The following is a 17,466-nucleotide window of genomic DNA, read 5'->3' on the forward strand; positions in this document are numbered from 1 at the left end:
ATGGTATGGTAACAATGCATATCTAAGAAAAATGGTTAAAAACTAAAGAGAATATCAAGTGCTGCCAAGAACGTGCAGCAAGTGCCTGTCTTGTAATACGATGACGGCCGCATGAAGGATGGCAAAGAACAATCCCTTAGCAAACTCCTTAAGGTGAAACACATATATCGAATGACCAGCCAACTCCATTTTATGCATACATATGCATAAGAAAATCAGCCAGTGTGTCTGCAGCTCAGCATGAAGACCTTGGCAACTGCTGTTCACTAGCGACCTCAGCGTTGCTCCTACGCTTCACCAGTTCTTAAGAGTCAACTCAGCAATCCCCACTCCAACTGTACTAAGTCAACCTTTACCCTTTGTAGGTCTACAAGTCATCTCTTTGTCACAGTGTGTCATACAAATCTGCCTTCCTCCTATAACATATGGTAGACTTTAGTATACTAATACATTTCCCCTTAATTACTAGATGATACTGAGTCAGACTTCTAGGAATTAGGAAGAGTTGAGAGCTATTGTGAGCTGAGTCCTACAACAGGTGACTTTGCAGTATGCAACTAAGCAGTACATGCTGTGAAGGACGCAGTGTCTTTCTCCTCATTGAGGAAAATCTGAAGCTCAGAAGCTTAGGTTGAAACACTGATCTTAGACTTGAATCCAGGGCTAACAGACTTCCTGGACCCACTGTCCTAAACTCATACTTGTATAAAGTCTAGATAGAGGTTTCTACATAGTGGCCAACTAATATTTAAAATGATATAATATAAAGTGTTATAATGTTTCATAGCTGAACTTTGAAATGGAGACTAGAAAATAGTGGGAGATATGTATCTAGTAGGACCAAAAAGCCTATGGATTTTGAAATAGTTGCCAGGTAATAACTTTCATAACCCCTCATCAATAACTGATCCTGTTTTATGATATGCTATATTAATGAAAAGCTATGGGGGAATGACTCAAAGGAACAGTCTCACAAAGACCAACATTACAATGTAAAATTCAGTAATATAAAAGTATCACTTATTGTTGGTAGCTATCAAAAATTTTAATAACTTTTTGGGAACACAATCTGGCAATATATACCATAACCCTATTAATTTATTTCTTCATCCATATTCATTAATTCAATAGCTGTTGAGGAAGGATGGGGCTTAGCTCTGAGGATACTACATAAAAATGTGACATGATTGCTTAAGATCTGAAAAGCTCGGATATTAGATTTCTTTGTATGATATAGCATAGCCAAATGATGACAACATGACCCTATTTCTGCTTTACTTTTGACTAATACATATTAGTTAATGTGCATATCGATACGGTCCATGCATACAGCATGCAGAGACCAACTTTAGGTTCCCTTTCCCAATCTGCAGTAATTGCTATTCCAAATTCATAATTACTGATTTTGTTTAGGTTAGAAATGTTATTTATAAATGTTAAGAGCATTATCTAAAAGTTTGTTTGCTTCAACTTAAAACCACATGCAATTAGTTCTATTAAGTTAGTTGCCATATAACTTAATGAGTTAAAAGTGGGTGTAAACAATTCTGCTTTTTTGTTTGTTTTTTTGTTTTGGGCTTTTCAGAGACAGAGTTTTTCTGTGTAGCCCAGGCTGTCTAGAATAGAACTGTAGACCAGGCTGGCCTCAAACTCAGAGGTCTGCCTGCCTTTGCCTCCCAAGTGCTGGATTAAAGGCTCTCAGCACCACTGCCTAGCCAATACTGCTGCTGTGACAGAAGAAGAAGAAGAAGAAGGAGGAGGAGGAGGAGGAGGAAGAGGAAGAGGAAGAGGAAGAAGAAGAAGAGGAAGAAGAAGAAGAAGAAGAAGAAGAAGAAGAAGAAGAAGAAGGAAGAAGAAGAAGAAGAAGAAGAAGAAGAAGAAGAAGAAGAAGAAGAAGAAGAAGAAGAAGGAAGAAGAAGAAGAAGAAGAAGAAGAAGAAGAAGAAGAAGAAGAAGAAGAAGAAGAAGAAGAAGAAGAAGAAGGAAGAAGAAGAAGGAAGAAGAAGAAGAAGGAAGAAGAAGAAGAAGGAAGAAGAAGAAGAAGAAGAAGAAGGAAGAAGAAGAAGAAGAAGAAGAAGAAGAAGAAGAAGAAGAAGAAGAAGGAAGAAGAAGAAGAAGGAAGAAGAAGAAGAAGGAAGAAGAAGAAGAAGAAGGAAGAAGAAGAAGGAAGAAGAAGAAGGAAGAAGAAGAAGAAGAAGAAGAAGAAGAAGAAGAAGAAGAAGAAGAAGAAGAAGAAGAAGAAGAAGAAGAAGAAGAAGAAGAAGAAGAAGAAGAAGAAGAAGGAAGAAGAAGAAGAAGAAGAAGAAGAAGAAGAAGAAGAAGAAGAAGAAGAAGAAGAAGAAGAAGAAGAAGAAGAAGATTATTGTCTTTCATGACATTATCTGAAGCACAGTAGGTGGTTTAAGGCCCACAGGGAATCAGCAGCTCAAAAAAGAATGAAAACAGTACTTTACATTGTCAGTCCTAACAGGGTATTTAACTGTCAGGAGTTCCAGGACAGCCAGGGCTACACAGAGAAAACCTGTCTTTTTTTTTTTTTTTTTTTTTAAATATTTTTTATTAGGTATTTTCCTCATTTCCATTTCCAATGCTATCCCAAAAGTCCCCCATACCCTCCCCGCAACTCCCCTACCCACCCACTCCCACTTTTTGGCCCTGGCGTTCCCCTGTACTGTGTAGCCTTGGCTGTCCTGGAACTCACTCTGTAGACCAGGCTAGCCTTGAACTCAGAAATCCACCTGCTTCTGCCTCCCGAGTGCTGGGATTAAAGGTGTGCGCCACCACATCTGGCTTGCTAATAAAATTTTAAAAAGGAAAAACTTCCTACCATGAACTTTGGGCTAAGATAGCTTTATCTGTACATTCCACTGAATATGTTAGAAGGCAATAATGCTAATAATTACGCTTATATAATTGTATAATTATGCTTATATAATGCTAATAATAATGCTTACAAAGGAAAATTAAACTGATTACCCACTCCCTCCCACCACCCCTCATAAACCCTGTTAGAGCATCATCACGTCTTACTACTGGTGATCTGGACTCTATATGTGAAATGCAGATGTGAGAAACATAGACAATGTTGAAAATGAAACCTAAGGAACATATACCTTTAGAAGATATAAAAGTGGAAAAACCAAAAGACTTAATGGGGACTAAAGAAGCGAAAGAGTGAATGATACCTGGGAGGAAAATGCTCACCTAGAGGGTGACTAAATCAGTCAGCACCTGTTGAGGTGCCGTGCTCTGTGCCAGGCCAGCACCTTAGGAAGTCAGAGTAGTGATAACCTAGTAGCGGTAACAGAAGCAGTACTTAAGGCTAATACAGTACTGTTCTAAGTACTTGGCATGGATCAACTCACTTACGCTATTAAGTCAAATATTTAGGAAGAGCCAAGCAAGCCTGAGGTTAGAGAGTGGCACAGTTATTAATGGTCCACAGCTTTAGACAGAGTTACCTTCATATCACTGTCTTAAGCTTCCTCAAGCCTGAGTTGGTAGTAAAAATACGTAATCCAAAGTGTAAAATTATCTAAAACTATATACACAGTGGGCCACATCTAGCAGACATTCTGGTAACTATGTCTTTACAGTCGCTACTAATAGTAACATTTTTATTAAATCTTACAGTCCAATTTTTCAGTCAGAAGGCATGTGGAGCACAGTGTAGTACAAGAAGCATTTCCCATGGAGTTCCTTCCTTCAAAAAATGCTAAGCATTCTACTGTTTTTTTTTTTCTCAACATGAACAACACATGGTTTTTTGTTTGTTTTGTTTTAAACAGTAGTATAAAATTAAAAACAAAAACCAACTCTTACACTAGTTTATTGGAAACTAGCAAAATAAGCTTGTCCTAGGTACTGCCGTATTGTTTTCAGACTCCACTTAATCATAGGTAGAAATTAGGTTCAAGGTCCCAGGCCCTAGGGGAGCTGGGGGCTTCCCAATAGCTGAACAGCTTCTGTTTTAAGGAGACAGTTGCCTGAGTTCAGTCATCTCAGGGACAACTTCTCCGTCTTGCTGACAGGGTTAAACGTTCATACTCACAGGTCCAGGAACCAACTCCTATCCTGATTGGTAGGAGAATGTGACAATGATTTGGCATGGATCTTATGATTTGCAAGCTTAACCACTCTGGGAGATTCTGGCTCATTGCTGCAGCCCAGCTCCGGAGTCTGTCTGTGGCCCTGATGGGTCAGCAGCAGCTTCATTACAATACATTTTTGTCACCTGCATTGAGCTGGTGTGTGAGTTACATTGGACTGAAGCGGACCCCATCACAGTTTCAGGTTTTCCCCTTTGAAAATGGCCGTGTGATACATCCTGTATTTCCTTAAAGGAAATAGTGCTGACTATGGCATATGGCTGGGGAGTCTTCCAAAGAAACCGCTCTACACAGCCTCCCCTGTTCTTTTCTCTGCCTTTTAAGGTCACAGTTACATGATAGGAAATGTGGGACGCACACCATCTGTGCAGACAGCTCCCTCACTGCTCACTTCTCTGTTAGTGAGAGCACTTCACACTTCCCAAACACGGCTACTTTAACGAGCTGTGGACAGAACCAAAGTTGTCTCTACCAAAAGCGCAGCGGCTGAAATGAGCGCTTCCTTTGGGAATTATGGTTCAGGATCACACCGGGGAGAAGACCAATTCACCCTTAGCGGGAAATCTAAGACAAAAGAGTGACGGTTTACATGACTTCTCAAAAAGCAGACGAAGCAACTTCATAACGAGCTGATTAGTACATCTGTCATAAGACTAAGAAAGGGATAATTTTTTGTTGCTATTACTGTAGTGGTATTAACACCAGCTTATAGCATTCAGGATGTCATGACACTCTTAAAATCCCTCCCAGCACATTAATAGTTTTAATCCTTAAAATAAGGCTGCATGGCAAGGTCTAATATTATTTCCACTTCGCAGTGGGAAAACCTTATGCAGAGAGGCCAAATAAGAAACCTGCTGCTGTGTAACACATACAGCTGGGACTCAAAAGCTGGCTCTGGGATACTAACTTCTATGGTGTGCAGTCTGTAAGGAAAAACCTCTAGACACTAACTTTCACATCTCTGTTATAGTCTGAATAGACAAACTGTACATATTTCCAACCCCACCCCATCACCTAACTAACTTTAGGAACTACTTACTATTCTGCTGGGGAGCTGATGTCAGCTCAGCACAAGCTAAAGTCATCTGAGAGGGAGGAAGCTCAATTAAGAAAATTCCTCAAGCTCACGCTGTAGGGAACCCTGTACAGCATTTCTTAAATGAGTGACTGATGGGGAGGGCGCAGCCCATTGTGAGTGGTGGTCCTGGGGTTTATAATACAGCAGGCTGAGCAAGCCATGATTAAACAGTACCCTCCATAGCTTCTGCCACCAGGTTCCTGCCCTGTGTGAGTTCCTGCCCTAACTTCTTTTGATGATGGACTACAATGTCAAAGTGTAAACCTTTCCTCCCCAACTTACTTTTTGGTCATGGTGTTTCATCACAGCAGTAATAACCATGACCAAGACACTTATGTGCTCATTAATTTACTTATTTCTAAGTATATTTTAATCATTTTTTGTGTTTGTATGTACACGTGTAGTGGGCACAGTGTGTTGCATGTGTGGCAGAGGACAACTTGTGGGAGTTGGTCTCTCCTTCCACCATGTATGTCCCCAATGATCCAACTCAGGTTGTTTAGCCTGACAGTAAGTGTCTTACCTGCTAAACCATCTCACTGGCTCATTTTTCTTCCTATAGAAATCTGTATTCCTATGTATTTTATAATTGGATTTTGCTCAATAGCATTTGTTGTCATAAAGCAAAGTAGTTTTTATAACTAACAAAAGTTTAAAGAATATGCTCTAGGATGAGAGTCAATTTGGAGATAATTTATGACTTTCAGAAAAAGGTCTGGATTCCTCTCAAACCTCCAAAACGAATTTACTTTACAATCTTCACCTGAAGACTCAGGGACCCTAGTCGGAGAGACGAACCTAAGAAAAGCAACATTGTAAGTCTAGAATTCCTCCTCTATGTATTCAGAATAGTCTCCTTCCTGCTTAATGACTCAAATTTATGCCTGTGGTCACATGACTACCAATAGCAGCAATGATAGTAACTATAAAAGAATCATGACATTAGGTGACAGCATCAGTGATAATCCTACATGCTGTTAACTTGCTAAGTGCTAAGTACTATGCTAAGTACTTCTTACTGTCAAGTATATTATGGAAGCCATGTGGAACAGTGGCCGAAAATACGAAGTCTATAGAGTCCACTGTCTGTAACAGTTGTTTGTGCATTGCTATAGATTATCAAGCGCTATAACTCTGACAGACGTACTTCTGCCTTGGGCTGTGGGCTTGATATTTGTGCTGTTTGTTCTATGGTAAGTCAAGGCTTTGGTCACAAGTCCTCAGCTGAGCAGCCTTGGTGATCCCTCCTCATACACTCCTCACAGTGAGTTCTGAGAGCTTCACAGGAAAGCTGGGCTCTAGGTAAGCTGACAGCACAGTAGCAGACTTTCTCGTTGCTGGAGTGACTCCCAGAACCCCTTTTTGCTTCATAAGTACTTATCTGACTCATACTTAAACTTTTTTCCTGTTCTGGCCTGCGTGCCTCCGTTCCACATATGGTCAGTCTCTTCATAGAAGAAAAAAATATCAAGTTTCACATCGTTTTCCCCCTGGAAGGATAGCTCCAAGCTGTCTTCCACCTACGGGAGAGTGAAAACCTTTACAGACTGACACAACAGGAACACACTTTCATTTTCTAAAAAAGGAAATATGTTAATGTTTTATGTAGTAAGCATTAATTCTAAGATGCACAGATTTTAACCTTAAGTTCCGCTGAAAGTAGCAGCTTCAGAAAGTGGGATGCTATACTAACTTTTCTTTTTTTTTTTTTTGATTTTTAATATTTTTATTACATATTTTCCTCAATTACATTTCCAATGCTATCCCAAAAGTCCCCCATAGCGCCCCCACTTCCCTACCCACCCATTCCCATTCTTTTGGCCCTGGCATTCCCCTATATTGGGGCATATAAAGTTTGCAAGTCCAATGGGCCTCTCTTTCCATTGATGGCCGACTAGGCCATCTTTCGATACATATGCAGCTAGAGACAAGAGCTCCGGGGTTCTGGTTAGTACATCATGTTGTTCCAACAATAGGGTTGCAGATCCCTTTAGCTCCTTGGGTACTTTCTCTAGCTTCTCCATTGGGAGCCCCTAACTTTTCTTAAATGCAAATAAACCAACGGTTCTTAAACTCACAAAACTTCCTGAGTAAATGCCTCATGGTATTTAAAACTGTCACTCTACTGGGGAAATGGAAACATCATATTCCAAAGCCCATTTCTAACTGAAGAAGAAAGGAAACGTATCCTAAAAGTGTGGTTCACACTGGACTTGGTGCGCGTGTGCCTTCAACGGCATCACATAACACCTTATGTGACCCTCATGGCGGTAAAAGCTAATGTATCCATGTGTATGCTCCTTTGCAAAGCACAGGGCCAGACACCAGTGCTTGGCAAGTGTCTGCTAAACGAATAAAGCTATTGCTTTGCTTGGCTGCAGAAAACATTAAATGTGTGTGTGTGTGTGTGTGTGTGTGTGTGTATTTTTAAAATTAGAATGATTATTTCTGATGGTGAGAAATAATTTTCCAGGAATAAATTTTTCCCTTTTTTTTTTAAATTGCTTTGCAGGATAATACTTCTCTGTGGACAAATTAAGAGCAGGATTATCACAAAGGATCATGGGCTTCTAGAACAGTAATCAAATGGTGTAAAGTAAGCGTTCATCTAGGCCATGGTGCCCTGGCTCTTGCTAGCTTCTAAGGAAGTTGCTCACCTTAGGACAGATGAGTAAGACAAGACTGGTTTAACATGACTCCAAATCTCTATCCCTTAGCAAGCAATGGATATTTGTGCTGATGTTATTATGAAATCTAGTCCTAAATGATCATTGAATAAGATACTCAGAAAAAAATATAACTTCAGATATCTTAGCTTTATATTAATTTTGTACCATACTATTGCCTAATAAAACAGCAATACAGCCTCTTACAAGGACCAAAGAACCTTCTTTCTTCACTATTAATAAAAGGCTGCATTTTCTAGCTTCCCTTTCAGGAGCACAGAAGGGATAATAGCTTCCACAGCCTATCCTGATAAGTACTGGGTGATAAAACTATGTTTGTCACCAATTTAAGTATATATATAGTAGATAAGGTAAACTTTACAATAGAGACACACTATTTACGATATTAATTTGACTATTACCAACCTTCCCAAACTTGTGTTTGAGTGGTAGTCCTGCTTCCTGAAATGCCAAAATAATATCAGGTTTGTAATCTTGTATAAAAATCCCTAAGTCGACATCTTTGCTGTAAGGAATAATACCGCACTGCCGATACCATCCTAAAATAGGGGAAGGGGATAAAAAGCTTAAATTATATTTGGAAAATTAGTCATTATAATGAATAAACTTTATAGTAATGGTTATATGATTTCATAGGGTTAAAGTTGGGATGCTTTGGCAAGATTATTTTTTAAAAGTTAAATCCCAAACTAAACGACTAGACGTTTCCTTGAAGAATCAATCTCCCTTTTTCTTTATTTCCCTGGTCTGAGTACTCAGCTTCCTCAAAGGCTTTAATTATGTCAAGCGTGGTGGCTCACACCTTTAGGCCAGCCTGTTCTGTTCTACACAGTGAGTTTCAAAACAGCCAAAGCTACACAATGAATCCTATGGAAACAAGAAAAAATTTCAGGATCCATAATAACTTCTGGATAGATCATTACCTTTAATAATATGGTAAACAAATGATCCACTTAAACAACTGCAGTTCAAAGAGTTTAATCATTAACATTTAATGACTGAGACTGCCTTAAGATGTGCTAAGAATATTTAGTTCTCTTAATGTACTTTCCTGAGTCCATAACTTATAGCACTTACCAATTCCAAACAGCTCATAAGCAGTGGTCACTTAAAAAGACCTGATTAAGGTCTGAAGTCCAGCAAAGCTATTTCTCAGTGATTCCTGTGCTTCTACTTCTTGTTTAGATGCCTCAGCAACGTTCTAAGAAAGCTTACTCCCTAACATTACTAATAGCTCCCGAGCCTTCCCTATTACCTTCTCATGTTTCTATTCAAATGGCTTTGAAGTATGGAAATGTCTGATAGGCACCCTGATAGGCATTGCTACTGGGTAATATTATTTGTTGAATTATAACAAAATTAACCCCACCCACCCACAAAACCGCCCACCAAAATATAAAATCGAAGGCTCCTTAAATACTATAAATACCATTTAATACACAGCACCATCAAATACAATTCTCTTATTTTATAAATGAAGTAAACTCGAGGTTAAAAACTCGAATCATGACAAATGACTAAGAATTTTTAATTACTGACTATAAAACAACCTTGCTTCTCTAAAAAGTTAAACTTCATAGCAAATATCATATACACAAGAGATTACCACTGTGATCTTTTATGTTTTTATTATTTTGTTTCTAATTTAGGGTCTCGTGTATCCCAGGCTGCTATGGCCTTGCTATGTAGCTATGGCCTTGACCTTCTGAGCCTTCCGCCTCTACCTCCTGTGCTGGGTTACAGGTGTGTGCCCACCCAGTCTAAGTGTGTAACCTTTCACATAACCTACTCCGTAGGAGAGCCACCAATCCTAGGTTACAACCTGTCCTACAATTACTTAAGGCATTTCCTTTCAGTCTCTAAGTGTCCTGAATTGGACAACAAGTTCTATGGTGTCATTTTTAAAAGATGAATTAACCTTTGTACAAATATAGTCATGATCAAAACATAGATATCAACTACAGTAATAATTGAGAAGGAACAGATAAAAACAACAACCTTAAGGATCTACATAATTCTAAATTCCAAGAAGCTGATCTAATGAATGTGTATCGGGAAACCTTTTCCAGAGTTTAATAAGTGAGTGCTGCATAAGACTACAAAAGTATCTTTCCCCATCTCAAGTGAGTAGTGATGCCAAACCAGAGATGCCCTCAATGACCTAGAAACGTTTATGGATGACCTCAGAGCATGCCTTTCCTCTTCCTCTCACTAGAAATGTCTCCTGCAATGTAAACGTTTTTGTTGTTATTTTAATGTAAAGCAATAATAATATTTGAGATAGAGAAATCAAAGGTATTCAGGATAACAAAGGTAATTTAAGAATCACCTGAAAACCAACTATACTATACATGTCTGGTGTAAATTTGTACACATTATAACTTGTAGTAAACACAAGTGACCTTAGAGTCTATTTTATAGGGCTGAGAAGATGGCTGAGAGGTTAAGTACACTGGCTGCTCTTCCAGAAGTTCAGAGTTCAATTCCCAGCACTTGCATGATGGTTCACAATCATCTATGATGCGACCTGATGCCCTGTTCTGGTATGCAGGTGTACATGCAAATAGAGCACTAATAAACATAAAATGCATAAATAAATAAGCCTTTTTAAAGAAGGTTCTATTTTATATTTTATCAATTACTTTTTTAAAGCAGTCAACGCATCTTTGCTTTGTACACTAATGCTTATTCTGATTGTAAATAGCACACTGTCAATATTACTGATGCCTGATTACCGCAGGCATTCACTCCTAAAGCCAGAGACAGAGAGAGGAAAAGTAAAGCATTTTTACCTAGACAAGTCCCACTGCTCAGCCAGAAGGGCACTCCCAGCTCCTTCAGCGTCTTGGCTGCTAGTTGCAGTAACTCCTTTGCCCTCTTTCGAAAGACCATAGCCTCCACAGTATTATCATCAATGTACTGCTGCAGGTTTAACAAACAGTTATCCATTATAACAATCCCTAAACTTCTAGAAACACTAACACGATATTTGAATGAAATTAACAGTGCATCATTTTTCCATTGTAAAAAATCCAAATTTAGGAGGCATGGGCTGGCACAGTGGGTAATGTGTTGCCATGGGAGCATGATGGCCTGAACCTGGATTTTAAACACCCAGATAGAAGCTGGGAGTGTTGGTGTGTGTGCCTGCAACACCCGTGCTGTGGGGGTAGGGACAGACAGACAGATCCCTGGAGCTCACTGGCCAACCAGTCTCCAGCAGCTCCAAGTTTAGGGAGAGACCTATCTAAAACCTAAGGTGAAGGAGTGTGGCTGCTGCTAACTTGTCCAAGCTCTGGTGGATGGCCCACGTCAAAGTGCATGTACCAGTACTAAGTGGATTCTGTGGATTATAAACATGAAAGAGATGAGGGCAGAAGGGGGTGCATTGGGCAGGAGTGCAGGAGACTTGGGAGTGGACAGAAACAAGATGTAGTAGAGGAAGACACCAAGTGTTAGCCTCTGGCCTCACAGATACAAGTGCACAACTGTGCCCACACATCTATATACACAGGCACATACTCATACACCCAACAAACCCAGAAATCAGAGTTTCTTAGTCACACATTAAAATAATTAGGATAGATTCTAGAAGAACCAGTTTAGAAGGAAAGAATGGAAGGAGCTAGGATTCCCCAATGATGAGACTTCAACTGTTATCACTTTTCTCTGCACATCAGAATTTAGCAGGCTGGGCAGCTGGGGGAAAGGAAGAGGCAATTACACAGCTAGAAGCATTAAACAAAATAGATCACATGATGTTTCCATTGTACAGGCATTTCCTTCTCTTTAGACACTGGGTAGACAAGCAGGGAAGGACACTTTCTGAATCAGATAACCTGTGTTTGGCTCTAGGTCCATCTCCTTTTACAAGAGTGCAAGCTCGATGAAGAAAAGACATCAAATACCCATGTCTACACCAGTACCTCCACGTCTGATGAATGAACAAGAGAACGGAAGAAGCAAATTTCATTGTCACTACTGACTTCATTTATTTATAGCTTAAAGACAGTAACTATGCTTTGCAGAACTACGCTACAGATCTGAATGAAAGCCTTCTGTAAAATGTACAGATTTGTACTAATGTCATCTTTTACTTAGTCATGCTGCTTGTTTGGATTTACTGCATTTTATGCTGTAACTGAAGAAAACAGGAGGAATTCTTCAGTGATCTTTCACTATGGAACAAAATGTAAGCTATTTGGTCTAGAAGAGCAAGGACACAGGTCCCTGCCTTCTGCTCTGCCTTCATCACTAGCCTCTTTTCACATGTCCTGTTATAGCAATAAAACACAACTTCTCAGCCTGGCAGTGGTGGCCCATGCTTTTAAAGGAAGATCTCTCTGAGTTTGAGGCCCAGCCTGGTCTACAGATCAAGTGAGGTCCAGAACAGCCAGGGCTACACCGAGAAACCCTATCTCAAAAAAACAAAAACAAAACAAGTAACCACCCAGACAAAAGCATATGGCACAGCCTTTCTAGCCTATGTGACCTTATATGCTGTTTTCGTTTTTAGTGTGCCTCTGACTCTTGAGTACAATGAAAATCATGTTTTCGCTCCAGTCTCTCAGAAATAACCCAGTTTTCCTAAAAGCCAGGTGAGTTGATTTTCCCAGTGTTCCACTGGCCATGTACTAATACATAAAGCCAAATACATCAGTCAGCTCCTCCATTAACTTACAAGTCACCACTCACACGCACTTGAACAGCCGCCACGTGGGTGCTGGGCATCGAACTCTGGTCCTCTGGAGGAGAACCGGTGCTTTTAACCACTGAGCTGTCTCTCCGGCCCCGCATGTTCATTCTTACTTTAGTTGTTACTGTTGGTTTTGTCTCAGTCTCCTCAGTGAGGCTGTACACAGGAGAGCAGGCCCTGCACTTCTCCCCATGGAACCTATAAGGCTGGAAGGTTGCGTGCTCCAGAGGAGGTGAGCAGCAAATACTGTAGGGAGGCTAAAGGAGGAAGTAACTACTTCTGACAATGTCCTAAAGTAACTTGGGTTCCTTCACAAGAACGCAGGAGAGATACAGTTTACAGAGAGGTCACTGGGACAATAAGGAATGGAACCACTAAATGGCTCTCTTCAGGAACAAAGTATCTTATGAAGGAGCACTCCTTGCAGGTAAACTGTTCTTATGGATTAAGCAAACTATAAAGAATCTCCTGAAATAAAATATCCCTTTCCTGAGCCACTGCTTCTTTTAGAGCACCCGACTGGATTGGGAGATATATGTTCCTATGCTTGTTATGAGGAATGCCTAGAGCTAAAGTTTACAGACCCAGCTGCCATGTAGACTACATGCTAAGCCAATATGACAGTGTTAAGTGATATCTTGAGGCTACAATTTTCCTTTCTGTTAAAAAATTCTTGCCTTATGAGAAACCTTTCTTCAAGTTGTTGATCAGAGGAGTCCAAGAAACTCCCAAACGATATAAGCCATTGTCCTTGGATGCCTTTCAGAACGTGAAGGGAAGACGCTATTGCTGAAGACACTGCGCACTTTATACACGGGACTCAGAGGAATCTAGCTAGAAACGACCTGGAAGCCTTATTCCCAAGGACTGCCTCTCCTAGCATCTGAAGGTGCTCATGCGAACTGCGAAGGAGAAAAGCACTAACAGTCTTACGCAACTGCAAACCCTACACCACATCAATGAGCCGCACGGCGAGATGCCACCAAGGATTCCACAGTGGCACTTACATCTTGGGAGGAACCAACAGCCACCTAATTGGACTTAAGGCTTGCTCAGTAGGAAGGATCTCGTGCCTGGTTTTGTCAACCCGGCCAGGGGAGGAAAGACGTCATGGAACCTAGAGGAGAACCTACTACTGCCCCTCCCTTTCCGAAGCCAGTGTAATTCTACTGAATTCTGAATATGAGTATTTGCCTTGCAGCCACAGTAAGCACAGCTCTCACCCCTCATCAATGAAGCTTCTTTCTACGTCAGATGGAGACCACCATAGAAAGTCACAGTTGGCCACAATGCAGAGAACTGAACGTGGGGTGCCTATCTCAGCCAATACATGTACAACCCAATCCCTGTTCTATGGAAGAGGGGCAGGACTCTGAAAAGATCACACTGTGAGACAGCATCCTCTATAGAGAACACGACATGAACCCCCAAACTTTAACAATATGGTCACCTCAACAGGACTACAGGTACCAGCTGACATTACAGTGTGGATGAGAGAAATCTCATAAGGTCCTAATCCCTAGATGAAGAGCTATAGGCAGTGAATGGCTGCTAACAGATGGACAGTTTTCTCCAGTCCCCTGATAGGTTATCCAATGTTGTTTAGCTATTTCTTATAACTTAATCAGACTGGAGATAATAATTTGAATTTACAGATTTCATCAAATAGATACAGAAATAAATATATACAGACATATGCATAATGTTTCTATTAAGTGAGACAGCTGTGTACAGCAAAACCCAAAGAGCAATGGGCATACTACCTGCTCCCCAGATGTTGTGGGCATACTACCTGCTCCCCAGATGTTGTGGGCATACTACCTGCTCCCCAGATGTCGGCTTCTACATGGACTCATGAGAAATGGCTGACCCCAGAGCTGGGATAGGAAAATCACAGGATAAGCCTAGAATATCTGTATTTTACTAAAATGGAAGAAAGAATGAGATAACCCAGAAGATACAAAAGCTATTGGGAAGAGTTTTTAACTGGTCAAATATGGACCAATCTGAAGATTAAAATAACTCATTAAACAGGAAACTATGAGTCTCTTAACAATAAATTTGATAAGAAATGTAATATTTTAATGGTTACAAAGTAGCTTGCAAACAAATGCTTCTGATTACAAAGGGAAAAATGCAATATCACAAAAGTGAAGGCAGCAGGTAAGAGGCGGGATGAAACCCCAGCAGTGTTCCGTGGCCTTCCTCTGAACATTCCCGCCAGAGGGAGAAGGGAGGCCACAGGACTCAGGAAGTCATGAGACCTAAAGGTCTCAGGAGATCCCCAAGGCCTCACCCCTAGGTTAGAAAGGTAGTCATAGTAGGTGCTGAGACTGGTGGTGCTCCCTGGTGCTGTGTGGAACTTCAGGGTTTTCTAAGTGTTTCTCACACAGAGGTGAGCTTCGTGGTGATGCAGCTGACTGAGACATCAGACTCCTGGAACTTCTCATCCATGGTCTCGGAAGTAACCTTAGCAAACTCAGGGGTTCACCAAGCTAGACTTGGGTGGAATTGGTTTTCAGTCTGCTGTTAGTGTCCTATCTGGGGTGAACACTAATTGTTCATGCTTCCTCAGGAAAAGCCAGGCGAGAGGCCTTAACGGGGAATCGGGTAGCACCTTCTGGGACATAATGAGAAGAGCAAGCATAGCAGCACTGCCATGCTCTTTATCTATGAGAAAAACCAGAGGGACAGTTTACAAAATATCTAATATAATCTCCAAAATTATCAAAACTATGAGAGTAGTTACCTAAACTGGTAGAGAACCCAGCACAGACTATAAGAAATTAAAGAAACAGGAAATCAGTATAGCATGTGATTATAAACAGAATCCTTTCAATACAAACCTATTATGAGGACAACCAGCAAAATGTGAATGTAGACTTTTGTTGTTGTCTTTAAATTGGTCTTGCCATATGCCTTGGCTAGCCTGGAACTTTTGGCAATCCTCCTGCCCTGGCTTTCCAAACATGAAGATTACAGGCATGTGCCATCATACACAGTTTAGATTGAGATTAAAAGCAATTTATGTTAATTCTTGATTTTCATGTTCAGATATAGGAAATAATCTAGTTTTGTTTTATTGTGTTTTTAGAAAAAAACTAAATTATGTGAGGCTTTGCGATACTGGTTTATAAATTACTCTCAAACGTGCCAGAAAAAAAAAAAAGAGGTGTTATTTCTATTGTACTGGCAACTGTTACATAAGTCAGACACTGCTTTTAAAATATCATTATTAAAACAAATGAGAACGCTAGGGGGTACTCTACTAGGGTTATTGGATTATTTCATCTCTACAACCATTTAGGACTGTTTGGCGCCATCAAGTGTTCAAATGGGTGTATGCTAACTTTAATTTGAAAGTGTACACTCCTGGTATCTTACTCATGGTTCTAATGTAAGAGGATAAAGTAAGACCATGACCAAGCCCTTTAGTCACTGCACATCACAAGGGCAGCAGTGAAAGCAAGTCAGACATCGCTAATGACATGGCTGCAATGACTGCTGTGAATAAACTAAAACGCCTGCTACCAGGAAGCTCCCAAAATTAGGAGGATGCAAGACACTCACAATTCACCATGGCAACTGCTAGGGCAGAGGTGGGCAATGCCCATAGGGCAGGAAGAAGCACTGAAGTCATCCCTCCTACCTCTTATCACTGTGTGATGAAGGCAGAACTTGCCTGCACAACAGGCCTAACACACATGCTGCTCTCTAGCTTCTACCAGGAAGCTCAGTAAATTTGACAGCCCTACAGTAATAAATTCAAAAGAACAGGAAGAGCTAGAAGGACCTCTTGGGCTGTCTTGGGTATCAGCATACAGTATGTGAGAAGCCTTGTATTTGAGCCTTGGACCTGGGGCAGCAATGAAAGAGCTGGCACTTAGTATCTCCTCTGTGCTCTAGCTTGCTCTCCAGTGCTGTGATAAACACTACGGTCAAAGGGCGACTTGGGGGAGAAAGGGGTGCAGTTCACCAGTCACAGCTCATGCCCGAGGGGAATTGGGGCCAGCACTCAAGGGGAGAACTGGAGAGCTGGGCATGGTGGCACAGAGGCAGGCAGATCTCTGTGAAGAGAGGCAGAGAACCCTAGAAAGTGGAGGGCAAGTAGAACACCTGGGGTACCAAATCCCCACAGTCCAACGGCCTGTTTTCACTGCCTTTCTGGTTTCATATGACTTGTTGCAGTTGAACTTTTACGCCCATCAAATCACTTTTATATCACTACAGTCAGAAGCCTACAAAGTTAGAACAGCAGAGGAAAAGCTGAAAACTCAGCCGGTCTTTGTATAGCTCTTTGCCAGACACACACACACACACACACACACACACACACACACACACACACACATTCATACTCAGTAAACACACACACACACACACACACACACACACATTCATACTCAGTGCCAAACTTAGAAAAAAAAAAAAACCCTTTCTAAATTCACATGACCCCTCTTCAGTGGCTATATTCTAAGCCAACTTGGTCTTCTTTTTAAAAAAAATGTACCTTTAAAACAGTTAATGAGCTATCATAGCTGTGGAATAAGCTAGTGTTAATCCTATCAGGATCTAGTGAAATAAAACAATAAAGTAATAAGTATATGGCCATTCTCCATTCAGGGAAGAAAAAAGTTTGCCTGCCTGTGTGTGTGTGTGTGTGTATGTGTGTGTGTATGTTCGCGCACCCGTGCGTGAGGCTCAGGACTGCTTTTAACTTGAGATTTCTGGCTGAGTGCTGGCTGTGGATACAAGCCTGACATACTAGCCAGCAGAATTCAAGTTTTCTTTTGAGAAAGGGTCTGTTGGTCAGGGTTGCCTCTGAACTCACCACATAGTGGAGCGTCACCTTCAACTCTCCGCCACTATCTTCCAAGTGCTGGGATTTACAGAC

At 40.8% G+C, this 17,466-nt stretch overlaps 1 protein-coding gene across 3 annotated transcripts in view; it reads right to left on the reverse strand.

Annotated features, from left to right (window-relative positions):
• Window positions 1-17,466, reverse strand: part of Fktn (fukutin) — a 53,616-nt gene that overhangs the window by 12,799 nt on the left and 23,351 nt on the right. For all 3 annotated transcript variants that reach the window (XM_021160504.3, XM_021160503.3, XM_085839287.1), the window contains exons 7-9: window positions 10,669-10,798; window positions 8,282-8,415; window positions 6,582-6,709 (exon numbers count right to left, since the gene is read on the reverse strand). In XM_021160504.3, coding sequence (XP_021016163.1) covers window positions 6,582-6,709; window positions 8,282-8,415; window positions 10,669-10,798 — 392 coding nt within the window. The remainder of the gene's footprint in view (window positions 1-6,581; window positions 6,710-8,281; window positions 8,416-10,668; window positions 10,799-17,466) is intronic.

Source organism: Mus caroli, unplaced genomic scaffold, assembly GCF_978045245.1.
Source record: "Mus caroli unplaced genomic scaffold, Mus_caroli_1 scaffold_6, whole genome shotgun sequence".
In the NCBI taxonomy this organism is placed as follows: Eukaryota; Metazoa; Chordata; class Mammalia; order Rodentia; family Muridae; genus Mus; species Mus caroli.